Source organism: Bacillus rossius, assembly GCF_032445375.1.
Source record: "Bacillus rossius redtenbacheri isolate Brsri chromosome 4 unlocalized genomic scaffold, Brsri_v3 Brsri_v3_scf4_2, whole genome shotgun sequence".
NCBI classification, from domain to species: domain Eukaryota; kingdom Metazoa; phylum Arthropoda; class Insecta; order Phasmatodea; family Bacillidae; genus Bacillus; species Bacillus rossius.
The window spans coordinates 5180634-5208355 of record NW_026962011.1 but is presented as its reverse complement, the minus strand read 5'-3'; the positions used below and the strand labels follow the sequence as shown (position 1 = coordinate 5208355).

At 38.7% G+C, this 27722-nt stretch overlaps 1 protein-coding gene across 1 annotated transcript in view; it reads right to left on the bottom strand.

Annotated features, from left to right (window-relative positions):
* The window catches only part of LOC134542274 (uncharacterized), a 153677-nt gene that overhangs the window by 11210 nt on the left and 114745 nt on the right, over positions 1–27722 (bottom strand). Inside the window, exons 4-8 of the mRNA XM_063386395.1 lie at positions 25390–25500; positions 13030–13163; positions 9178–9364; positions 5973–6349; positions 2965–3183 (exon numbers count right to left, since the gene is read on the bottom strand). Coding sequence (XP_063242465.1) covers positions 2965–3183; positions 5973–6349; positions 9178–9364; positions 13030–13163; positions 25390–25500 — 1028 coding nt within the window. The remainder of the gene's footprint in view (positions 1–2964; positions 3184–5972; positions 6350–9177; positions 9365–13029; positions 13164–25389; positions 25501–27722) is intronic.

Sequence of the window (27722 nt, the reverse complement as noted above, 5' to 3'; positions counted from 1 at the left end):
AAATGTCACGATGGATTACGAAGGTCATGTGGTCCTGAAATGACTAGCCTATGCGTCTGATAATGACATGACTCGGTCTCATGGACTGAAGGCAATTGATCTATATGTGTGGCTTTGTACATGAACGGCTTATATGTTATTCAGATTATTGAAAAATTAGACTTTCATAATAGGCTAATGGGCACTGATTTAATTCGTTGGTCCGGTAAAATGACTTGAGTTGATTTTCGTAGAGTGAATGATTAATAAACTCCGCGAAAGGTAATGGAAAACAGAATCTAACATTTATTTAATAATTAGTTACAACTGTCTCTGGTCAAGAATCGAACCGTGGACAGGGATCCATCGATTCAATTTGTAAATTAATTGATTTTTTTTCGGAGACTATTGGAATTTTTCCTGCATTTCTAGCTAAATAATTACATGATTTCAAGATGGCGTCCGAATTTCAAGATGGCGGGGGCACCTCGGTAATAAATGATTACTGCAATGTAGCAGGTTATAATAAAATTAACCAGATGGAAATGTACTCTATAATACGAGTACACGCACAAGATGGTGTACTCCAGCAGGTGGTAGCTCCTGGTAGCATGTACTGAACATAAAATGTCAGATCCATGATGGTCGACTAGGACAAAGTCAAATTTCAAGGACAAAGTAAAATTTCAAGGTCAAGGTCAAATTTCAAGGTCAAGGTCAAATTTCAAGGTCAAGGTCAAATTTCAAGGTCAAGGTCAAATTTCAAGGTCAAGGTCAATTTTGAAGGTCAAGGTCAAAGTTCAAGGACAAGGCCAAATTTCAAGGTCAAGGTCAAATTTCAAGGTCAAGGTCAAATTTCAAGGTCAAGGTCAAAGGTGTGGTGACCAGATAATTATACTACATGATATCGGCACACTCTAGCAGACGAAAACAAGATGGTGGTCTCCAGTGGATGAAGACAAGGTGGCGGACATGATGTCATACCAGTTGACGATATATACCTTGGTATTGGTGGTGATAGATCAGTCTAGGTAGCTTTCATGGAGGAAGGATCGACTGTTTACTCTCGTCGGGTATCGAACCAAGGACTGAAACTGATCGAATCAATCTGTAAATTAATGAGTGATTTATTTAATGAATTTTGGAATTTTTCCCGAATTTCTAGCTAAATAATTACACGATTCCAAGATGGCGGCCAAATGACAAGATGGCGGGTGACACAGCAATAATAAATTATTACTGCACTCTAGCGGATAAGAATTAAACTAACATGGCGTCAGCGCACTCTCGCCGACGATAACAAGATGATGATGGCTACCAGCAGACAAAGACAAGATGGCGGACATGACATCATACTAGTTGACCTTGTTATTGGTGGTGGTAGGTTAGTCTGTAGGTGACTTCCGTGGTGGAAGGATCGGTCGCCATTTTTATTTTTTTTCGCCCTCACCTGGTTCGAACCGAGGACACCGAGCTCCGTGTCGTTAACGTATGTTTTTTAAATATTTTTTATTAAAATTTTATTAATTGAATTTTTTTATAAATTTAAAAATTTTTTCTATTTCATTAAAATTGGATAGTAAATTTAAAGATGGCGGGCGTAACGGAAACTGCAGCGGTGACGTCATAATCCTATAAATGGCTTAACGTTGGCTTGAGTTAAGGATGCTTAAGCCAGTTTTAGGAATTTTCAGCCGCTGGGATTTTTAAGGAATAAAACGGGAAATTTTCCCTCGAAACGGGAATTTTTCCCTCGAAAACGGGAATTTTTTTCTTAAAACGGGCAATTTTGAGTCATTTTGAGGCATTTTTGAGGAATTTTGAGTAATTTTTGCCGCCGTGACGTCACAATCCAAGATGGCGGACTCCGACACCACCACCACGCGCCTGGCGCCTGGGCCAGCTCCGGCTATCATATACTACTCAGCTCGTCCACTCGAGCACACTGATGGCAATGTCTGGCATGTTGAAAGGAGCCCAACTTCGATTGGCCAAACCAACAGGCCAACCAGAAGAAAGGAATGCTCTGATTGGCCCAGAGCCGCAGCCAATCGGGAAACACTCCTCTGACAAGTGAGAGTATTAAAAGACAGAGAACTTTTAATAACCTCAGTAGGTAACTGCTCCCTGATGATGGCCACTGCAACGTTGACCGAATTGTCGGTGATATTTTCACCTACAACCCACAAGGCAAGCAACTCCAGACAATGACGGCGAAAGCCTGCGATCTTTATTGAAAGAAGGCAGTCAAGCCCCACAGATGGCCCTGTCCAATCAAGTCTTACGCTGCTATTTGCCAAATATTCAATCGTAGCACTGTCCTTACTAAACTATCAGTATCAGCACTGAGCTATCGCCCAAAGCCAAACTTGTAGGTAAACGTACCACAACCAACCATCCACTGTGCTGGCTGCTAGTGTAACTAACTAAACGTCTGCCCCCCCCCCGCTCGTAGCCTGCTCCTGTGAAACTCTTGAACATGATGCATGATAGTGTTGAAATACATGATTATCTATTTCAACACTAGTCCAACATCTTTGCATTGGACTACAGTAGAGGACTAAAGCGTGTTCGTTAATAGCAATGGACGGTACAAAATATGCATCCCCCTTTAATTAGTTACTTGGCTTTGACAAAAAAATTACAAACCCATTGAGAGCACCAAGTTAGAACTGGTCGTTCTGTTATCAAACACAACTAATCAACACTCAAGTATCACTACTAACCTCGGAGGTGCAAAACGTCGCGTCGCAAAAACCCACAGTACATCATAGCGTGTTTTAACTGATGGGAAAAAAAATGTTGATGGTGGACACATTTAGGTTCAATTAATGTAATGTTAAGAACATGATAGAAAGATAAAGGAAGTGAGAGATGTATTGAGAAATGAATATGGATAGAGACGTAGATTTAGGCACCTATTTCATTTAAAAAATGGGTCTTAATGCAAGTGCCTAGTAACGATTGACTAGTAAGCAGACTCACCGCCAGCATCTCCGGCTCGAAGTAGGCGGGGTTGAAGTACAGCTTGCGCCGCGCCGTGCCGCACGAGATGGCCTTGACGGTGTCGGGCTGCTCGTCGCGGCTCTCCGTCTCCACGATGGACACGTTCTCCTCGGGCAGGCGCTCGATGGACGAGCTCTCCTGCGCGAGCGGCGGTCCGAGGTCGGGGGCGCTGCACGTGTGCACCATCGCCGAGGTCACCTGCGTCCAGCCACACACCGACTTGGAGCACGCCACCCTGATCGTAAGTCACTGAAACCTGTGAGATGCAACTACGTACTACTGAAGTTCCCCCGGGCTAAACACATCGTGACGTAAGGAACATCACCACCGAGTTCCAAGCCTGTAGGACATACACATGTAAAAAAAAAAATTGGTTGTATGTAAAGTCGGTTTACGGACGATAGTTTAACGTGACAACGTCATAACAAAACATTGATGAAATGATTGCATACTTTTATGAATAAAATTGAATCATTTTTATTTTAATAATAAAAGAATAAATACTTGAATTATACTAGTAATCAGATTTTTAAAATGCAAGAATAATGAACCTTAATTGACGAAATTGTTGTAATAAGAAATTAAAACCACATTAACTTTTCGTTTAAATATAATTATGAACAAGTTTTCATATAAATAAACTATAATCAAATATCTAACATAACCTATTATTACTGCACTCGCCGACATGCTACTTTTTTTTAATAATAAAAGAATAAATAAGTTACTTGAAATTATACTAGTAATCAGATTTTTAAAATGCAAGACAAATTAACCTTTATTGCCGAAATTGTTGTTGCAATAAGCAATAAAAACCACATTAACTTTTCACTTCACTTTATAACAAGTCGACGAAACAGTTCACCTCTCCTCGGACGCATAGGCCAATCGAGTAGAAGAGAGATAGATGCGGCGCAAGCGTACAATGACCGTAACGGGACACAGCGTAACGGGACACTTTTTCGTGCGTGCAGCCTGCGTTCATCGATTTATTAGACGTCACGTCAAAAACGGTAAATTTGGATTTTAAAGGCTCATTGATATCACATTCTCGGTCTATCAAAGTTACGCATCGGCAAACTTCAGCTTCATTTTTGTGGTAAGGCAAGACGTGACGGACGCACCAAACGATAGATAGCTCTTTACAAATTCAAGGCAACGCCATCTATCGACAAAAGTTCGCTAGCAGCCGCGAGCTTCACTAAGCGGATGGTTTTCGCCAAGGAGAAGTAGCCTATAGGAAGTCGCCAGATCTTACTATTTTGACCGTGTGGCGGACATAGAGAAATGACACAAATTTGCTGTTTGTGTGTCTATGACCTAACTCCTATGATTTTCTATTATAAAACTGAATTATATATTTTTCACCCCCTTAGGAATGGAATTTCGTAATTATTTGTAGAGCATGTCACTCTCCGGCCCACAAATTATCTAGATATATGCAAAAAAAATCAATCTGTTGCTCTGTTGCAGCGTGAAAAAAGGACAAAAAGACAAACACACTTTCGCTTTTATAATATTAAATATATATATATTAGTAGAGATATATTTGTACTATTATTTTACACATTATTATTTATTTATTGTTTTGTTTTCTAGGTTAAAATAATAAGTTAATAAATAACACAAAAAAATCAATTTCATATTACTGAAGTAATTAATTATGGCAATGTTAAAAATTTATAAAAAATATATGAAGTTTCAAAAAAGGTTTTGAAATATTTTTCCACCAAAATTTTTGGGGCACAATGGCTGAAAAACTCTGATATGGAACTACTCTTAATTTTTGTGCACATGGTGCTAAGTGTTTCACTATTTGCTAACATAATTATTGTCTGAATAAGCTGTTGTAGTATAGATTGATGTGTGCATTTGAAAACACGTGCGTTTGTTAAAATTGAATGCTAAGTAGTCATGTAATACATTATCAGAAGCTGGGGCATACAAAGTGATAAAAGAGTTTCTTCAGCAATGGCTTCTTTGGTTACAAGTTCCTTTTGCAGGCCTTTCTTAATCTTTCTGATGTTGAGTTGACTTTTAGCTCAAACATTTGTGACATTTGTCTGGTGACAACAGGATGAAAATTACTTGTTGAGGGGTAACCTTGGCAAAACAAGCACCTCGTACTGCTCACCATCCATTGTGGCTGTAACGCCCTAAATTCTTATCTGACAGTGAGCATTTTTTAAATTTTTATTATAGCTTATTGACCTGCATTCAGTCCAACTTTGGAATTGTTCCAAGACAACACCAGCAGATGTGCTTGTACACACAGGTGGATGCAAACACACAGAGTGGCTCTCCCTACACTATTTATAAACTCTTGTAATTTTCTTGTTAAATGCCACCACAATATGTTTACGTCAAATGTGGATAGTTAAACTCTTTAATGACTTTTATAAATGTTAATTTTTTTCCCGATTTTTTTTTTTTTACTGAAAAGCTTACCCCGTATTACAAGCCACTTTATAATATATATATCAAGTACCGTTACTAAGGACAACATCATTTGGTGAATTAAAATAAAACAGAAATAACACCGAAATGCAAGTTAGTACACCATATAGCACCGAAATGCATGTAACGTGGAATTAAGTAGCAGTTAACCAAAACTGAATTCAAATCATATATATATATATATACACTAATCTCTTAGTGTTTGAAATTCAAGGAATGTCATTTCCGGACCAAAAAATTGTGCCAAAGTGCATGGTCAGAAAAAAAATAGTTATTTTTGTTTTATTGTGCATCTCCTATTGGATCACGTTCACATCACAAATGCCTGCTAATTTATTTTTATTGTAGGTACTAAATAGACCAGTTTATAACAAATTATAAAATACAGCATTAAAAGTTGACTACTATTTTTTGTAAGTATTAATAAAAAGTTTTTTTATAAAATTAAAAATAATAACACGTTATTCTCCTTTTTTTAAAAAACAAAATTGGGCTATATATGTCTGAGGCAAGTGCGTGATGGCACTGACCTTGTGCGTGGTGCGGCCCCCGTCCTCCGAGGTGACGACGTCGTCGGAGAAGTCGTCGGGGTCGGAGCAGCAGCTGGCGGAGTCGCTCTGCGCGCAGCTGGCGTGGTCGCCGGCGCCCAGCTGCTGCAGCTGGCGGCGCAGGCCGAGCAGCGGGTTGCTCTTCACCACGGGCTCGCGCTCGCCGTCCTCCGGGACCGCCGCCGCCCCCCTCGCGCGGCGGGCCTTGCGGCGGCGGCGCACGTGCAGGAACAGCAGCACGGCGGCGGCGTACACCAGCCCCAGCAGCACGGAGCACGCCGCGATGGCCACGTACTCGGACGCGCTCAGGCCGGGCGACTGCGCCTGCGCCGGCGACTCGAACACCACGCCTCGGATGCCTGCCGCCACCACCGGGGGTTTTATGGACGTGCCCCATCGTTGGTTTGCATTACAAAGCAACTCTAAGGAATGGACGAGAAAAATTGTTTACATAAACACAAAAACATGCCAATATCAGCCGGTTTCAATTGTTAAATGAATAAGACACCTCATGGAATTCATCAGAAAATATATCATGACTAGAGACCTGCAAAATTCGCGGTTTCAATGGCCTTCAGGATAGACTGCACATGCCCCTGTACACTCGGGCAGATAACGTAAGTTCATTGGCTGCCGACTTGTAAGTTGTCTCATCTGGTTTGTCTGTGATTCGATACTTCTTTGGTTGAGGGTTTATAACTGGTTGAGATTCGTCCAGATGAACAGTAAGCCAATAGCAAAATTATCTAAGATGTATATGTGTTTGAATTCTAGCCTATCACCGAATGAATCCGCGAATTTTGCAGGTCTCTAATCATGACATAGACAAACTCAGTGGGCTGAAAACAGACGGTTGTAACAAGAACATAAAAAAAGTTAAACAACCACCTTGGACAATACAGCGACAGATGAACCCCAACGATGATACAAAACAGATAATCTTGGGATTATCTGCTGTCTATTCATTTAAAATTTGACATCAGCTGATATGGACTTTTTTTTTAATTGTGATGTATTTTTTTGTGGTTTCTCTACAATTTTACAGTGGAAACCAGCAATGTCGTACGTCCATAAAAATTTTTCCCATTGCAAGAATTATTCAAAGGAAGTAGTATTGAAGTGGTATTATCACTTGTCCATCACCAAGGTGATTGAGGTTTTATCCCCTTAGGATCAGATGAACATTTTTTGGCAAGCGCGGATTTTAACAGACATTGCAATGATCTGGTGGATTTTCTTGGGCATCAATTTTTTCCCCGCCAATTTATTTCACCATTGTCTCATTCTTATCTATTTTTTTCTCACTGTCTCTTATTGAACCCAAATGCAGATTAAATATAACTCATTAATTTATTAATTCATTCCCTACAGTAGTGGTAACTAGCTTCGTATAATATTTATACAACAGGGGTTTATATTAAATTAATTTTCTTGAAAAAAATTGCTTGCTGACTGGTATAATGATGAAGTTATTGGGAATATCTTAGTGTGTAATTTAGGTTTTTTTTTTTGAGGGACACATCGTTTAACTTTCTGCTTATAGAGAATATAATGTATGTGTGCATAATGTTAATAATAGAAACATCAGTATTAATAATGTCCTGTCTTTTTAACTTTTGTAGAGATTTTATGATACCTACTGTAAATAACAATTTTCCTTCTGAGCCCAATATTTTTTTACAAAACAATTTTTTTACCAAAACAATTTTCTACTACATTTATTTTAATTAATTGTTATTTTTCACAGCCTATTTTTAAACTGCTGATAGTTTTGTCCATATCTTTTTAATGAATTTAATTTGCTTCCCAAGATGCGCAACTTAAAGGTAATTTTTTTTATAGTTGATTATTATTTTTTTTTGTACATAACTGAATAAGCAAAACCTTTAATTCCAAAATCGATAGCGTTTCAGGAAGTTGGAAAACCTATACAGACTCTTTGTAAGGAAAATTTTTATTGCACTTCAGATGACAGTCTTAATTATTGTGATACATGTATGGCTGCATCTGTTGCAGGAAATTTCAGCTGATATGTTTTGCTCGCCGACATTAGAAAGCTCATTAGACAATGATGTCCGAGGTTTCGCACCTGCGGCCGTCCACATTGTTTGGGCGGACTCAGCTTCGAATTTAGGGGCGGGTGGATGACCGGAGGGTGTTAAGGTGTTACGGAACACACCCCAGTTGAATGGCGAGTCCAAAATTTTTTTAAGTAATAGCTTCTTAAAACCGTTATTTTAACGCATTTGTGACATCTTGAAAAGAATGTCAAAACCAGCGTTTTGTCTGATATTTAAGAGTAGTAAAGTTTTGAAAACAATCGTGCACTATACATTTAGCACTAAAAATGTAAAAAAAAAATTATAAATTTTATCAAAAAAATTGAACAGACTTAAAAAAAGAGTCAGATATTGCATGAAGAAGATATTTTTTTTATCTCTCTAGTTTTTATTTCAATTGTAGGTAAGTTATTGAAAAAAAATGGGAGGGAGGCTATAAATCCCATGATCCTCTCGTCTACAGAGGCGTAGCAAGGTCAGGTGGTACCTGAAGCGGAAAATTTCTTTCTTCCTTATAGTCGCTAGAGTTATTTTCTGGTTTATTTACTTAAAATCGTAAGCATATTTACACCTTAAACCTTTTCCCCCTAAAATTTTAATCATTTCTCCGTAAACATCAACTTCCCTATTAATAAAAAAACGCGAACGAGTCTTTCAGTACTCGCCAATGATGCGTAACATCTAACCTAACCTAAAGAGCAAAATCGTGTGTTATCATGTTGCAAATAAACTTATGATACGAAAAAACTCGTACACAAAATTTAACGTTATATTCTTTAAAAATAATATCGAACGTGATCAATGTACGTAAATCGTGTTTTCAACTTAATTTACGCACCCATCGCTACTTCGACTATCGAATTAATTACCTATAGCATTTGTAGACGTAAATTTTGAAACTACATAATGAAACGGCTCCGATTAAAGCGAAAATTACTTGGGAAAAAAATACTATACCCCGGCTTTAAATATGATGTTCGACAAGGAACTTTATTAAAATTTGAAATTACTGTACAGGGTTTACTTTGGGTTTATGAATTTTGGTTCGCGCCGTCCGCAGCCAGCACACATGGCAGCACCGTTCCACGCGACCCTCCGAGAGCTAAGTGCGCGATGAACGGCCGGACGTGGCGGGAACGTGGGGATGGTGAAGGGGGCGGGGGTTGGTCGCTCACTGGGCGTGCCGGCGACCCTGAAGGCCACGCAGGGGGCGAACAGGCTCTGCCCCCGGGTCGGCCCGCCGTCCCGGCACATGAGTCGCACCAGCACCAGGCGGCCCTCCATGCGCGCCCACAGCTCCTCCTCGCCCAGCCACTGCGGGCACAGCACATCCTCACAGGGTGGTGATCAAGCCTTCTTTTCACAGACGAGAGAGACAACACCCCAAGTCCGTATCTTTAATGTAGCTATCCTAACCAAATCAACCGTCCACAATGTTTTAAAGTATTTATAATGTAGCTAACCTAACCTAATTGACCATTAGTATCCTTTTATCCACACCGCCATGTTTATTTACAACGAACAAAAAAAACCGAATATGCACGATCGGGCGTTTGGCTCTCTCGTCTGTGAAAAGAAGGCTTCCCACCAAGGTGACTCAACCATTGTTTACAACCTGACCTACACCACCGTCAGTTCATTCATGCACACTTTCAACATGCTCTGAATGAGAAAACAACGCACGACAGAAGTGAAACTTCCTTGCTTTTTTAGGTAGGATAGCTAGAGATAACTTATTTTCATTTTCGATCAAACTATCCACAATAAAATGAATGATAATTGTAAACTCAATTGCACACATCAATAGTTATTTTCCACGCGAATAGATAAATTGTAGATTATTTAAATTAAATAAATGAAATATGGCAGTGTCCATCGTCAGCCGTTAACGAAAACTGAGGAGCATACAAACACAAGCTGCGTTACGAGATTACGTAGCATCTCTGCTGCGTCATTTCTACCTCTCCCCTGTCGTTACCAGCTAGAATATAGAATGCTACGCTACGTACGTATCCCCCCCCCCCCATTTTTTTTTTTTTTCATTTTGTCGTCTTCCCATTCTACCGCTAGCGCATGCGTTGGGGTGGCTTCGCCGCTGACGCACTCTCCTCCTCTACCGGTTCCCCCACCACGTATCGAACTATTCCCCTCATGCGATCGGATAATTGTTGCCACCCAGAGTAAAGAAATTTTACTTCAAACATTTCATTTTCCCATGTAGTTATGTTTTCCCAGCCAAGACAAAGTTTTGAAAACAAGTCTCCTGAAAAACGTTTTAAAAGAGTTCTCTATGATGCATATGAGTTTCCACATATTACAGGTGCTGATGTAGCAGATTATGATTTAATTAGAGTATGATGATGCAGATGATAAATATGAAAATTTTCAGGACGATGAAGATTTTGATTCAGATGACAATGACGATGCAGAAGATAATGATAAAGATGCAGATGATCGTGTAAATGAAGATGATGCAGATGCAAATACATAGGCTGCAAATGATTTCCCCTGTGGCATACAATGTAAACTAGCAATGGGGTATGTCAGGAAAAAAAAAGTTTTGAATTCAGAAACTAATGCTTTCTCCCCAATTTTATCTTGTGTAATTTGCTCTTGTATCTGTCACAGGAAATGTACGTTGTTTTCCCATCCTTTACAAAAAATTTCAGAAACATTTTCCTGTTATATTTCGGGAACAATGCAGAGTTTCAGTTAGGCAACGTTTTGCACAAGTTCAGATTTAAATATCACTTTCGAGAGGTAACATAGACGCTTAGAACTATTTTGCCAGTTTGTCACAGCCCCGCAACTACTTCATTACATGCTTTATGTTAGCTTCACCTGTATGTTTGTCTGTCCGTCTGTAACTCTTTCGACTAAGAGTGAGTGACTCATCACTGTAAAATGTCCCTCATTTCATTACGTTCGTTAGCCGAGCGGTCTAAGGCGCGCGACTTCTGTGACGTCAGATTTCGGATTCAGCGATCGTGGGTTCTACTCCCGGCCACGCCGAAAAAAAATTTTTTTTTTCCCCGGTAAATTCTTATATTATATCCATACATCTAACTGCAAATGATTCGTAGAGACTTTACCATTTCTTTGTGACGTTGCAACTCCAAATAGTTATCTCAGATGGTAATAGGTAGTGTCGGTAACTCATTTCCCTATGATAATTATACATAAATATAGTTTAAAAAACTAAAAAAACATGCTTTTAAAGAATATCAAACTAAAAAGTTAAAAATAAATATAGTTTAAAAAGCTAAAAAACATGCTTTTAAAGAATATCAAACTAAAAAGTTAAAAATAAATATAGTTTAAAAAACTAAAGAAACATGCTTTTAAAGATTATCAAACTAAAAAGTAAAAAATAATTTTAAAATTAAATTTATGACAATAGTATATAAGCAATACTAGTATAAATTAGAAAAAAACATGGGGCGCTTAATATTCAAAAAATATGGCACAAAGCGCCTCAAGCTTTTTTCTCATTTATACTAGCATTGCTTATATACTATTGTCATAAATTTAATTTTAAAATTATTTTTTACTTTTTAGTTTGATAATCTTTAAAAGCATGTTTCTTTAGTTTTTTAAACTATATTTATTTTTAACTTTTTAGTTTGATATTCTTTAAAAGCATGTTTTTTAGTTTTTTAAACTATATTTATTTTTTTTAGGTGTGGAACTAGTGTTAAAGCGTGACGTCTGTTACGTTTCCGCGCGCCCAGGGTAATCTAGCCGCGCGCATTGGACTGCGAGCGCGGCGCGTGCAGTGTAATACCTGCGGCAGCCACCTGCGTGTCTGCAGTGGCAAGGAGTAGCAGGCTCTCTACACTAGGCCTGCACCACCGCGTATCCGTGGCAGTTTAATATGACGCGTGACTAGTATCGGATAATTTCCAATAAGTATTTTATGACAGTTCCTCTTTTCTATGGTCCGATTACTAATGGTAGAACGTGAGTTGAGAGAGATAAAGTTATATAGAGAAGTATAGAGAGATAGAGTGACATGTAGTGAGATAGAGAAATAGAGAGAGATAGAATGGCGTACAGATATAGATATAGAGATGGAGAGATATAGATGAAGAGATATAGGGGGAGAGATGGAGGTATAGAGGATATAGATAGTGCTATGGAGAGATATACATATACATATATATGTATACAGGGAGAGTTAAAGCGATATAGGGAGAGATATATAGAGAGATTTAGAGGTGCTTTGTGTATATGTACCTACATAAAACTAATTAAAAAAATAATGTATGAGGCATTTCAACGCATGCCGAACATTAGCTTGTACCCAATAAAAGACAAGGTCACCGTGACGTCAACACGACGAAAAACGCGCCCCGACGGCCCGCAACAAGTAGATTCTATTTCTTAATTTCGTCGTGTCGTGCCGCACGACGGAAAGCAAAACGGAAACCTTACAAAACGAAACTCCAAAAATTATTACCTTCTGGGTAAATCTTTATGGTGGAAAACATAATTTGTTATTACATTCGGGTACACTTTTACGTTTGAAATGTTCCTTCAACGGTTTATTGCGTTATTTTTAATTTTTTAACCTAGCTAACAGCGGAATTATTTTCTGCCCTTTACATCATTATATCTATAGCTTTCTTTCTTGCATCTAAAAGAAATTTAATCTCACTCTGTGCAATAGACGACTAAATGTTATTTTGTTATGCACTTCAGCTATCAAAAGGAAATAAAGGATTCCTATTGGGCCTTCACTGATTCAACGGATGCATTTGGCATGGGAAGATTAGCCGACAGCAAACCCTACGCTATTAATTCTGTCATACTGGAACGATGTACTCCAGTTGTAAGAGTTGTGATACAGCCGGTGTATGTTTTCTCTGGTGAAAACGTAGAGTAAGGTAATCATAATTAAATTCACCTCAATAAATTTAAACTACTACGTTGTACATTGTTGGGAATCCCTTAATAGTCTTGGCACTTGGCCCACTCACCATTAGAAACGTCCTTCCTTCGTCTCTGAACAGTCTGAAAGGTGGTTCGCTGTAAGTGCTGTTCTGGAGGTCTGCCCAGCCATCTTTGGTGAGGAACTGCGCACTGCTCACTGCGCAGATAGGAGTGGTCATTCCTGCGGACAGAGACAGCGTGACACTTGCGGTCCGTTATGACACGTCATGACGTAGAGACCTGCAAAATTCGCGGATTCATTCGGTGATAGGCTAGAATTCAAACACATATACCTCTTAGATAATTTTGCTATTGGCTTGCTGTTCATCTGGACGAATCTCAACCAGTTATAAACCCTCAACCAAAGAAGGATCGAATCACAGACAAACCAGCTGAGACCGAAACCGCGAATTTTGCAGGTCTCTAGCCTCATGAGTAGGGGCAGGTGTTTTTCGCGAATAAATCTGATCGCTCGTTAGACTGCAAAAAGTTATGTTCGCGTTAGCGATCGTTTCCTTGCGATTGGCTGCCGTCTGCAAGAAAAGCCATTGCCCTGTTCGGCCGGGCCAGTCAGAACGTGTTGGCTTCCGCAATGAACGACTGTGATTTGTGGACCGACAGTAAACATGCAACGGAAAGAAACACAACTAATCACGGAACACAGACGATGCTACAGTGTTTTAACACAAAGCTAACGTGTAAGAGGGTCTTTTTGAAATTATAACTGATGCCTCCCTTGCATTTTTTTCTCAACATATGTTCACTTAATGTAAAATGTGATAGGAATGATAATAATTACGAAAACTTGCGCAACATTTGACACCCATTATATAACACTTGGAGAATCGGCTATCTGTTGAAAAATATCAGTATCAGAACAACAAAAAAACGCACGCGTCTTATAGTTCCAAAATTCAGTAAAAGTCCTTGAATGATAGTAATGACGAGAAAATGAAGGCAAAAATCAAAATAGATTGTGTGATCAACTTTTAATTTCCATTATTCCAACAGATTTTTGTATGATACATTTTTAAAAACGTTCGGTTGTTTTGTGTTATGCTAGAAGAAAGAGATATTTCATAAAAATTCTTCTATTTCAATAACATTTATATTATCCATCCCAAAAATTGCTGGTACAACCATTGCATCTTTATGTATATTTTTGTTTAAAACTGTGACGTAAACCTGAGGTTTTTTCTCAAAGATATCAAACAAAACTATCTATTGTCTGCTAGAACTCTTTGGCGCACACAGAAATAATTTTTCTTGCTGGAGGGTGTCTGTAAGAAAAAGACTCACAAATTATTTTATTACTCATATATTTCACTTGCGCCAATTACTGATTGGGGCTTTATGTTGACAGTACAAATTTGTGCTTTATACGTATTTTCTCTAATACTAATTAGCAACTGCGATAAATTACACACTTAATAAAATATGTTATACCCTGAACCCGCTTCGTATGTACTTACATACCTGTGTAGTACTAATGTTGCGACAATCGTATACGGGAATATTATTTTATTATATATTATATAGTTATGAACGTGGACTTATCTTTAATTCCCGTCCGACCATGACAAGGAAGCGGAGAGGGATCTCACGTAATGGCGTACCTACGTATCTTATACAATAACACGCCTGCTGACACTGGCCCGTACCTATTAACTCAGTAACGCCCAGCTTTTCCGTTTACGTTAATCCGTGCGACCAATAGAAGCCAAGCATTTGGCCGCGGTGGTAGCCACGTTTGTTTTCGTTTCAAATACGTAAACATTTTGTTTCAATACAAGAATAATTAGTGTTCGTTTGTAGTTTGTTTTAATTGTATATGTTAATCCCAACCATGCAATGTTCTTGTATTTAAAAATTATTTCGATTAAATTAATTTTTCGTAACCGTGGTATTCAATCTCATTGGTTGACAATTTTTTTTGTTTATTCCGTGCATTGCAGTAACGGCCAGCGGATAATGAAACGTAAGGATCTTGCGGTTGTTTTAAACGTTTCCGTGTTATTGTGGAACGGTCCTGAGTAACGAGAACGGTTCTTATACGTATCTCCAATATCATAGTGACTTTCATAGTTAGATCTTTCTTGGAATGAATTTTGCAATAGGGAGTTTTATTTAACATAAATGTTCCTAATGGAGACATCAGATGTCATTTTCCGAAACGTCTTAACTGTTTTGTCATAGAAAGTTTACTGTGTTCGTCCGTGCTGTCGCTGTTTCGTCCAGAACATGTTCAGTTTCATCACTGGGCTGACTGTCGCTGTGTTGTTCGGAGAAGTGGTTTTCCTGCATTTGCTGTTCTGGTTGCAACTTTCTCGTCATTATCAATCTAATCTGCTGTCATTTTCTCCAACAAAATTCCTTCCGTTAAAACATTTTGTTTATTTTGATTGTTTTAGCTTTCGAAATTTAATGATGCTGTAGTTGGTAGTGTGTATGTAATTTTAAGGTAATTAATATTAGCAGATTAAAATCCATAATAGCCCAGAAAAAGCAAAATTAAAAGCAGAAATAAATATTTTCTCGCTTGGAAACTGGACGTAATGTTTATTGCCTAATTCCATCGCGCGAATGTAGTAAACAAAATAAAATTATATTCGGCAAAATCTAGTTGACATACGTATTTTCTTATTTATTAAATAAAGTTCTGAAATGACAATGACAACGTAATAGGACGTTCATACTTCTGACATATCATGGTTTTAGCAAAAACATAGTATTAATTAATAGTTACACCTAGAGCTAACTTTAATTAACACTAATACACCGCTTATGTAAATTTTATGTCCCTATAAAACTGCATTGTGCTTGTGAATAGCTTAAGATGAAACTTAGTCTTACAGCAAAATATACTTTAAAATAATCATTTACATAACACATATAAGTCTGCTTAATCGCATAACTCTTTAATTTCGTTCAAATTATACTGAAAATTATTTTATTACGTAGTTTTTGATAGAGGTTTAACTTCGCTTTGGTTAGAGATTGGAACTATGCGTGATAATGACTTGTGCAAAATTTCCACTACTTGTTATGCTTAAATGTTTAACAAATTTCACTCCCATGAGATTAATTTTCCGAAGGTGTCACGGTTGTAACGTATCTTAAGTTTTTTTCATGAACGGTTCTTACTTTTGTAGTTTTTTTAGCACTTGAGAATGACTTCAATATGTAAATTGATTCCTAGAATACCGGCTTGTTCAACAAACTTCGCCAGTTTCGAGTAATTATTTTTTCCGCCCTCCGGCATTAGCGTAGTTCGTAATTTTTATAAAACATTCCTAGCCACTTGATTTAACAGACTACCACCAACCGCTATCCTCGTAAATTTAAATGCGAACACGTGCTTGGAATACCAACCCCTTCACGTGATCTAACGTTAAACTCATTTTTACCCTTTGTGTAGGTTGTGTTACCAGGCACAGTGTGTACCTTAAGCCTGAATTACAATAGCCCGTCGTGACCGTCCGTCCATCACCCGTTAGTCCGTCACCCGTCCGTCCGTCCCCCGTCCGTCCGTCCACCGTCCGTCCGTCACCCGTCCGTCCATCACCCGTCCGTCCATCACCCGTTCGTCCGTCAGCCGCCGAGTGATTTACAACCCTCTGCCGTCATAGAATTGTTTCCATTTCAGTGCTGACAACTGTTGAGAAAACTTAAATTTTGGGGGAAAATACTCTTATCTATACTAATATTATAAAGCTGAAGAGTTTGTTTGTTTGTTTGTTTGTTTGAACTCGCTAATCTCAGGAACCACTGGTCCGATTTGAAAAATTTTCATTGTTGGATTGTACATTTATCGAGGAAGGCTATATTATATTATCAATAACATTATGAATCCTTACTAAAAGTACAATTTAGAATCAAATGCATTGGAGGGGGTTAGATACAACATGCAGTACACGTACGAAATGTGTGTTGACAATGCCGCAGGCGCTAGAAGTTTATTTCCTATTGCCTATCAACATTGTTGCCACGCACTAGATGCCTTATCATTCTAAATTTTCCCATACAAGTAAAAAACACCAGTGTGATATTAACAACGAAGCAATCAGTACCCTCATAAGAGTTCAATTAGTATTTAAATACTTTTTATCACTTTAAATCGCAAACCTAAACTATTGTTTTTTTTCCTCTCTCTGTGTTTAATTTGTTTTTTATTGCCCTTTTTTTTCAAGTATATATATTTTACAGACTTGAAACATCACAGTAATGTTCCTTATGTTACGCAGGATGACATTTTTCGAAAATTAGATCCCATGGGTGGTTAAAACCAGGCAACAGTGGGTACTTTGTCTGCATGAGAACAGGATTTTGCATTGTTCATGCCTTCTGCGTCTCCATGGCAACGGGAATCGCGCGGCAGTGGCGTACCTACAAGGAGGGGCATGTATAACGAGCGGCGCAAGAGTGATCTGCCTGTAGACTGCCGTAGCGAAGTACGGGTACATCAGTTGTACGTTGTGTGCACGAGTCGGGAAACCATTGGTGCTATTCATTTTCTCTCCAACAAAATGGGAGATGTGGCTTAAATTTTTTCCATTAGTATAGCCGTGCGAAGCCGGGTCGGGTAGCTAGTGTAATTATATTAGTTCAACAATCATGTAAACTAAGTACTTATAACTCATTAACCTCGTGTTTTTCACTCTGGTATTTATTTTCACATGTCCAGTGTTACCATGCGTAATTAATACACTTTTAGAACTCAGACCATTTTTGTTTCAAAAAACAGCTGTTCAAATGTGTTCAAACGTAAGTTAAGAAATAATTTTGGAAGCAGCTAAACAATTAAACAAACTTTTATACCTTCTAATATAGGTTATAAGATTTGACACGCAAACACTTAAATGACATTGTGAGGTTATAATTACATCCGTCCATCAAAAGTGTGAAGTTACCAATCTTTTAGACGGACGGACAGATGGAATTTTTCGGGCCATCTTAATGACTGCAGGTCACGTTATTGACGGACGGATGACGGATGGACGGGGGCGTAAGGCTATTGTAATTCCCGCCTTAGTGGCCTAATCACTAAGATAGCAAAAAAATACTTTTTCAGAAAAAAAGTTAGGTGTGTTCAGGTTTTAATCTCTGAGTCGTTTGTGGCATATATATATATATATATATATAAGTGATATATATATACATATAAGTGGATAATTTGTAACCAGCGTTCTTCGTAAATAAAAGGTGAAATTTTTTAACAGCGTAGGTCATTAATCGACTGGTAAGGCACCGTCCCAGCTTTGATCTCAAAAAAGAAAGAAAAAAGTGTATTTCCTGGACATGAAGTTGTGTAGACTGAAGGAAAATTGAAAGCAATCCGCCTCCAAACGATGTTTCGCATCACTATAACCAATACACAACACAATCAGTCAGGCGCACTTTTAAGCATCCACGTGTTCGTGTTAGAAGACCTGAAAATGCCCAAGTTTGCTTATTTGAAAGCTCTCTCTCTCAACTGCGGGTACTACGCTTAGAATCAAGGTATTTAAGCCTTCTGATACTAATTCATATGCATTCTTATCATCATACGAAGTTTAATACTACGCGCGCCTACGAATTTCCAAAATGCACGTATTGTAAATGATCACACAACTTTTTCCACAGTGACTATATATCTCTTGAATGACAATACTATGCAAATATTGAAACACAATTTTAAATTTTCATTGCCATTTAAAGTGGTAAAAAAAGTGCCTTTAACATATGTTTCAATAGTTATATACTTTTAACTGTTACATCCAAAATGTTACGACTTGAGTGTGATTGTTTGAATAGCAGACCACATTGACCATGTTGCACATACCTTACACTCTGTTTAAGATAATATTGTTACTAACGTGGGAGGCAAGCCTGCGACGCGAGCCAGGTGACTGGCGGCCCCGCACGACCACTGACGTCATGCGTGCATACCGTTGGGCGATTAGGGCGGCCGGGCCTCGCCACCCCCCTGCCCCCGCGCCAACTTCCTCGGCGCTGTTATCTATCCTTGAGTGGTCTGGAGATCCCGCGGGCTTGCACAGGCCGCCGCGTGGAGAGGCGTGAATAAGCGACGTTATTCTGGATGCTTCGAGCGCAGGGTCGGCCCGGGATGACGCGACACGTCACAAGCACTCCAGTCGGTTCCAGAAAGACTGCCAAGGGCATAAAAGCGGCGATGCCGACCTCCGCGGGAGTTCCGAGAGTTTCGAGAGTTCGTACAGGTGAGTAGAGTGAAGTGCGAGTTCAGCAAAGAGGGCGAGAGACACCTCCCTTTTGCGAGCGGCGCAACGCGGAGCGACGGGACCGTGCGAGAGCGACCGAGTGGCGCGAGACTGTGTGGACAGGTGTGAAGTAAGGGACGAACCACTGTTGAGCCCAGCTCCAGTGAGGAGTGTGAACTGTGGCCTGGACAGTTACTTAGCGATTTGTGAACAGTCATTAAGTGGGGTGATTTGTGAACAAACATTAAGTGTGGTGATTTAATTAGTGATGTAAATATTACCTTTGAATATATATACTGTATAGAAGTCGCCAGCCCAGGTTAAAATTTCTAATACGGTTTTGAGGTAGTTGGTTAATTCACCGCCGCCATCGCCACCATCTCTAGGGCATCGACTTGTGGTGGTCCCTAGCGGACAAGTGTCGAACTCTTCAAACACCCCTTCCCCCTCCCAGTGAACAACCTTGATCTGCAGTGAATGATAGGTGGGGGGTGCGGGGAATGACAGCGGGCGACAGTTCTGCGCTCTAGCGTGTAAATAACAACTAAGACGATACAGGGCGTTACGGCAGCGCACTGCAGCGGTGAAGTTCCCAAGCTGCCCCTCATACGCTTCTGAAAAACGTTGAGTAAATCCTATCCACTCGCGACTACTATACAGTATATATATTCAAAGATATTACTAAGAAAGTAAATATATAAAAAACCAATTGGGCTATCCTTACGAATCCATTTCCCCTACACGCAATACTATGTTACTTTTTCAACAGGTGCTTCAGTGAACATGCAGACTTTGTCAGCTGAACATTGCAGCACAATAAACCAGAAAAAAATTAACACACATTGGTGTGCCAGACTTACTAATCTTCTATCAATAATTATTTTGTTTGCATTTTTCAAAGTCTCAAGTCTGATGTTTACTAGTGTTTACTTGTCGGAATTTGAAAGATTTTTTTTCCCGAAGTCTCTATTGTGGGGGCCCTCCGTTTGTGGAGGCCCCGGGGCTTTCGCCCCGGTTGCCCTCCCCTAAATCCGGCCCCGCTAGTTATAATATCAGGGATTAATTTTTCGAGAAGCATGGTGCAATTCGAGAAATTATATTAAACGAAAAATGCTCTAAAACCACAAATCAGCGTAGGTAGTAATATTTATTCACTTTTATTCTCTTAACGTTCTTGCGAAATTTTATTTATTTTAAATCTTAGTCAAGAATGCAATTTTCTTTATTATCTTCTATCTGCACACCCCTCTTTCGATAGGTATTGAAATTAAATTTTTCTATACAGCTACATTTGCATATAAATACTGAGTTTCCTTTACGGTACTTTTTTATTTTTGCTGCGAGTGACAAATTTCTCGGTTGAAATATATGATGCCGTTATGATATGGGCAACTGTTATTGTGCTTTCGGCCCAAGCTGCGCGTCGTGTGGTTTTATGGTGGATCAATCGTCTGCATAAGCTGCTGATGGCTTCGGTACGCCATCAGCCTGTACTACGTATCGTAATACAGGACACGCGTGGGGGACCACCTGCTGTTAATGGTGTAATTACTGGTGACGAGCTGCGCATAAAGTTGTGTTGAGATTGCTTTCCCTGGTCGCCGCGCGTTAAGAGCGGGTAATTATTACGGAGATTAAGTGTTTTTATTTTATACCTACATCCCGCTGTAAGAGTTGTATGCAGAACTAAACGTCTCTTTGAAATCTGTTAATATTTTTTAAATTTTAATTGTTTTGTAGGTTGGTACGTCTCATCAATAGCGAAATTTATCTTTGTAGATATTTTCGTTGTTGGCATGGTATTAATATTTAGACAATACTATTCTTTAAGAATATTTAGAGTTATGCCCAGCGGCGGTTTACTTTAAGGCATTTCAATTCCTAATAACGGTTTGCCTAAAAAATTTACTTAACGGAGATTTCCTTAAAGTATACGAACGACTTTTTGCATCAAGACATTTTGCCTAAGAGAACAATGCCTAACAGCATTTTTCCAACGGTGTTTTACTGTACAGCGTTTTGCCTAAAACCAATTTACTCATCGCTAAGGAAAATTCCTCAAGGCAAAATACATGTCACTTTTTTTTAACAGTTTTAAAATACATCTTGGTTGTTAATGTGTCCCATGCAGGGTAAGGAATTTCAGTTCTCTGCGCATATAAATGTACACACATCTTTATTTAAATCCTACCATAATATGACTCAATTGTTTAAGATACAATTTATGAACGTGTTTTAATATGCAGGATAACTTTTAATGCCCCATCCTACAATGATTACAACCCTTGGAAAATTTTTAAAATTATTTTGTAGTCAGTTTAAGCATAAAAGCTACTACCTATTTACTAAAACAAAAGGTAAACTACGCGAAAATGGGAATTATAATACAGTTGCGACGTGACACCAAACACTCAATGCAGATATTTAGTCTGTGTGGTTACGTAATCGTATGTCTATCACAGATATTAGGTGCGCTAGAAATCCTCGTGATAAGTCTATGTGTCGTATGTGTGTGTGTGTGTGTGTGCGCGCACGCGTATAGTATATGTGTACATATATAAAAAGGTGCATATGCATGAAAGTGTCTGCATATCGTTTGCTCCTGCTTCTCGGATATTTTTTTTTATCGTCCGAACGATACGTTCAAAAATCTTTCTTGTGAAATTTCTCCTATAACGTTTGTTTGTTTTCCAATTAAAAATAATCACGCCTTGCTAATATTTTCGAAAATAAATCGTGAATATACATTCAGGTTATTTTGTTTTTCAATACGGAATATAATTTACGAAGTATTTAAAATACCTTTCTAGGGGCTTCAGCTGACGATGTTTCTTGAAAATAAATAATAGCATGTATCCTTGAATTGTTTACAAAAGAAATGGTTGCGCAAAAAAAAACACGATTTTTTTAAAAAAGGTTTAAAGGAAGCAGACATTTTCAAACTTAATTTCTACAGTCAATTCCTTTTCAAAAGTAACTGAATTATGTGCAAAACACCCAAAGGTAAATTAAACGGCAAAGGCCAGCCTCGTGTTATGGTAATCATAATCGATTTGTAATTTTTTTTGGAAAATAAGTTTTTTAATTATTAAGGATTAACTAAAATTTTTGCAGCTCACCAATAAGTTTGAATGTATAAAAACAAATATATACTTTACTCGACTTAATGAATGTTCTAGACATGCCTCATCCCTACCGGTTCGAAACAAAACACGTAGAGCATTAGGTCGATAAACGCAGACTCTTCCTATAACCTTATTGGTTACGTGTTCAGCAGAAACACTAGTCAGTCTACGTGATTAATCAAATTAAGTTAAGCAATGATTATTATTTATGTTTTTCGTCTCGATGACTGCGAGGTCATCAGAGGTGGCAGAACTCAAGAACACAGTTCAACGGTGTAAGGAAAGTCTTGTATAGCAAGGAGCAACCCTAAAAGTGCTTGAAGTGATTTCTGGGAAACAATGGAAAACCGAAATCAGGATTGTCATTCTGAAATTCGAATCAGTGTCCTCTGCAGTTTGAGATTAGCATGTTACCACTGCGCCCTTCGCTTCGTGTCGTGAAGGAAAATGAATAAAATGTGGGGTAGTAAAAGAGTTTAAGAGCCTCTCTCTCCCCCCCCCCCCCCGGGGCTACCTGGGCACACACATGTGCTTCAGTAGAAACCACTTGATTTGAACTGCTCAAGAAATCAGAGTGAAATATGTTTTTCGAAAATCAACATTAATAATGCGACGAGGGCGTATGAGTAGTTCTGTTTCTGAATTTCTTTTTTAAACTGTATTTTTAGGAGTGTGAAAAGGGCCAAAACAATAAATTGTTTTCAGAAATGTTTTTAGACATGAAATGCCCGATAAAGATTCTTGAAAGCATCCATGGGCCTTGCATTACATTTTAAACTTAATTTATTCGCCATCTAATGTCATGGTTTACATTCATATCTCACAGTTGCCCTGTGCACGACGAGAAGACTGCGCGCCAGTTCAGAGCCTAAATACCGCGCTAGAAGCACCAGCTAGCGTCGCACTTATCATCCCGCCTCACCATCGCAACTACACCCCTGATTAGGCGGGCCATTTACATTTGCTTCGAACATTGTTCAACTTTAAGCCTCTTTGAGTGAATTAACATTTACAAAATTATATATATAGCCTTATTTTTTTACATTGTTATCATTTAACGTTTTGGTGCAGTACCAATAAGAAGAATCAAATGGAATAAATAACTGAAATATGGTTTTAGATTAAAAGACAATGCTACTGACTATTTCGTGATAAAGTTTTTAATTTATTTTAGGAAAAAATTTTTTTTTACTTAGCTTGCTGTCAAAGTGCAATTTTTTGAATTTCATAAGACTAGGTAAACGTAAATACATTTTTCTGGAAGGAATTTAAAACATATCACAAAGCTGTCTTTAAACCTAAAACTTTTCAGCTATTTATCCCGCAGTTATCCTTAAAAATACTGCACAAAAAGGTTCAAAATGAAATTTGCAGCTAATGATACCAAAAGTATTTTATTTTGTGAACGTTCTGCCACTCTGAAGTGTCTACGGTTTTAACAACTTGTTCCACGTAAATATAAATAATACCTGGAACAAGATATACCCCCTTAAGGAGTTAAAGTAACAATGTCTTAGTAGATTGCTCATCGTTCACATCAGCTACGATAATTGTATTTATTATGTAGGCTGGAATTTCCGCCATATTTCCCACGTACCGAGCTTCAGACTAATTTCTAAACCAGAAAACCACACCCGTGGTGATACGTTTGGTGAGTTTTTAATAAGCATGTTCAGAAACACTTGTCCGCAGTAATAACTGTATCATCATTTTCAAAAGACGCAGACCGGCTCATGCTAATTGGGGTCGGAACCTAATGTACGGAAGATAGAGCATGAACGTGATTTTCTTACATTTTCTTATTGAATAAAGTATGGGGTTGGTGTTTTCTACAGGGGCAGCTGAAATTAAACGGGCCAAGTTAGTATTACAAAAAAAGAAACTGGACGAGCAACTAATTTTCTTTTTAATCTTTAGCCGCAGGAACGTCTGAAAAGGTTCGTTTATTTTTGATACACGCATAGTCGACTCATTTAGGTTGACTCTGTTTAACAAACTGGATTAGAAGAAAACGTCTGGACTCAAACAAGTTGGTGTTGATCTAATAAACGCCGCAGAAACGACACTCAATTATTTTTCCCCGCGTAAATTTCGCAAGAATTTATTTTTGTAGTTTTTACTTAACACACAGCAAAGACCTACGCTCCTCCTGCCATTTTTTTTCCACCCCCGTTCATTCCGCGGTGCCGCAGAAGCAGAAGTAAGTGAAGGCCGTTATCTCCAACCGAAAATATTTCGTTAGCCAACCAAAAAACACTATAGACTAATACCGGACAGCTCTATACTAACAAAATAGACGAGAGAGTGAAAAATAACCTAACGACAAGAGGTGCGACTGAAAATATTTTTTGAATAAAATTTTAAATTATGTAATAGCCTGGTGTCAAATATGATAAAATTCTTTCTTAAAAAATTTGAAGCACTGGAAGTATAGTTTTCCTCATTAATCTAAAAATTGTTAAAGAAACATCTAAGAGAAAATAAAGTTAGTTTCGTGGTCATCATGTTGGTATCGCATTATTGAACAGATACATTGTTCACACTGGATATACCGTCTGCTGTCTATCGTACTTACGTGACAACAACGCTAGATTTTCACACAAAAACCTCGGAGCTGTCCGGTATTAGTCTCTAGTGTATTTGCTGTAATAAGGACTGTACTTAAATTGAATAAAAACAAGTTCCTATGGTTTACGAGTGTTCTTATCACCCAGCTTCCATTATGGTGAAAAAATGGTTCGGTTTGCTGCGGTGTCCAACCTGGGATTTTTTTTGCAAGTGCTAAACGTGGTGGACGTTTCCGTGAGCTGGTTGAATGCTCCCATTCCTACACATTACCCTACCCCTTCCCCCTACCCCTTTAATAAAATACACTTCAGTCGATTTTTTGGGCGTTTCTCCAGTGATTTTACCATCGTTTTTAAACATACTTTAAATGATCCATGCATTGGGGGATTATGGCTAAGTACAATTTCTCGGGACATACACCACTGCAGTGATAGGAAACGAACATGACGCGGCGTGAGTCGTCGTGTCGTGTGTCCGGTGTCCGGTGTCCACTCACCTGCGAAGCTGATCTCGGAGCTGGGGTTGATGATCTGTCCCTTGAGCGGCAGGAAGACGAAGGGGATCTTCTGCTCGCCGGAGCCGCCCGTGAACGGAGCCACCGGACATTCTGCGACACATCACAACACAAAACTCTAAACTCAAATGAAGCTGAATATCGAGAAATCGTTGATCTTGTCATTTTGTTGTGGGCGAAGTGTCCTATTGTGTTTAATTTTTAGATTTTTTTTTTAAATGTAAGATTTGTACGTATTTGCCGTAATTTTTTTTTAAAATTGTCGGAGGGAACTTCACCGGAAGGAGGTATTCCATACTGCTGGTTGCCACCCCCCTCCCCCGGGGGCCTGTTTCCTCTCTTGTGTAGCAATGCTCTACGGGCTGGTGTCTGTATTGCAACGTGGTCGAGCCTATCGTCCGTGCGAGATATTTTGGACCTCCTTTGCTCTTCAAGCAATAAACGCAGTGCCTACGGTGGAGCGGGAGAAAGTTATTGAACTTCAAACGCACGCAAAGCTGTGGCAGATCGTGTCTGTGCCCGCCGTGGCGTGGCTAAGGTCGTGGAAAAATTACTCGCAATAGCCAATTATACTCTAAAAAAAAATCTGGTTGGGAAAGAAACGAAGGAATATAGCAATCATACGGCGGTAAAATGTTTCTTAAATGCAATTCGTACGATTTTTGAGTAGTTCTAATTTGAACCGTTTTTCTACTAAAGTTCTGAAAATAGTTCGGTGACTATGTAAACACCACACTATTAAATATCACGGATATATGGTGTACTGATGACGTTTAGAAGTCCACTATCTCTATAATTATGTTAAACGAGTAAAGTATACCTACTATATAAAATGCATATAAAGTGTAAGAGGAACTGTGCAATTTACGCCTTAAAGACGCACATGGATGAATCACCCCGTACATAACTGGAGTACAAGCCAATAAACGGCAGTATTTCACTAACCGTTTCCACATAGTACTTCCGCATGATAGACGTAATTAAATGCTAATCAAACTGTTATTTGTAAACGGGTTGATTAATATATTTTTGTGGTTTTATAAAAAAATTCAAATCGACTTTTTTTAGTAATTATTATTGAGTCTTCTTACACACGGAAATTCTCCAGACGTTTTCGAAAATTAGTGCGAAATGAATTTGTTGCTTTCATCAGTGACAAAAACTCGTTCTAATATTCATGACATCGTTCCCATTTTTGGAGAAAAATAATAGCAGCTGACTTCATCGATGGTATCATCTGCGTTTTGGAATTAGTCCGAAAAAAAATTTTAAGTAAGTTGCTACATGTTTTCTTATTACATATTTGTTTCATACCAATTAGGAGTAAAGTTTTTCAACTGATTATTGGTTATCGCGATGGATGCACGAACATGATTTTTTTTTTTTACATGGCTAACTGCCCGAATTTTGTTGTAAGAAAAGTGGTCTACTTCTATTTATGGAGTTATCTGCACCACATGTGTGTTGGTCAAGCGTAATTCATGAATATGCTGCACATTTCGAAGTAGTAAAAAAAAATCCACGAAGGCTGTAATTTATGAGGTCTTTGATTGGTGTCGTGCTAGCCCGCGCTGCACACGTAATCGCGAGTCTTATACCCGAGTCGAGTAATCGGCGCCTCATGCGTTTAATCACAGAGAACAGCAGCGCGGTATGTAGGGAGAAAGATAGGGAGAGAGAACTGGCAATATAATGGTATGAAAATTTGATTCAAACGGTTGTTGACGCTTGTTTGAAAAATGACGAGCCACGCATCTTTCGACACTTAATGCTTGTTGCCAATAATTGCAAATCTTGCAAAAATTTTCTCCATATCGGTTAAACACACCCAAAACAAAACGAGTGTAATTCGACTGGTTTTCTGAATTTTGTTTGACCGTTAGGTAAAAATGGCAACGAAGTCTTATCGATGAGGCTTCGAATCATGGGCATAAATCCTGGGGGGGGGAGGGGGGTGAAGGGGGTCCCGGGTCCCCTGAAATGAAGAAGGCCCTTATCACAGAGGGAGCCCGCTTACACTTATAAAATCGTGACTGTGAAACAAGGTTGATAAACGTAAATGTCAAAATTATGGTTTATGGAAAACTTTCTGTTTGTTTTAAAGTTTTTTGGTTATTGTATGCTTGTAGGCAAAAATAGGGGCTGTATAACACATATGAACACCTTATTCAGAGTCGGTTAAAACCCACGTGCAAAATTCTCGGGACGTGCGGGGCCACCCTCCCCTCCCCATGCGAGTCTTACAGGGTTCCGCCCTTGGTTCGAAGTCTCGTCTGAGTCGGGGAACTTTTCAAGCTAGTTAATTTTTATCCTCG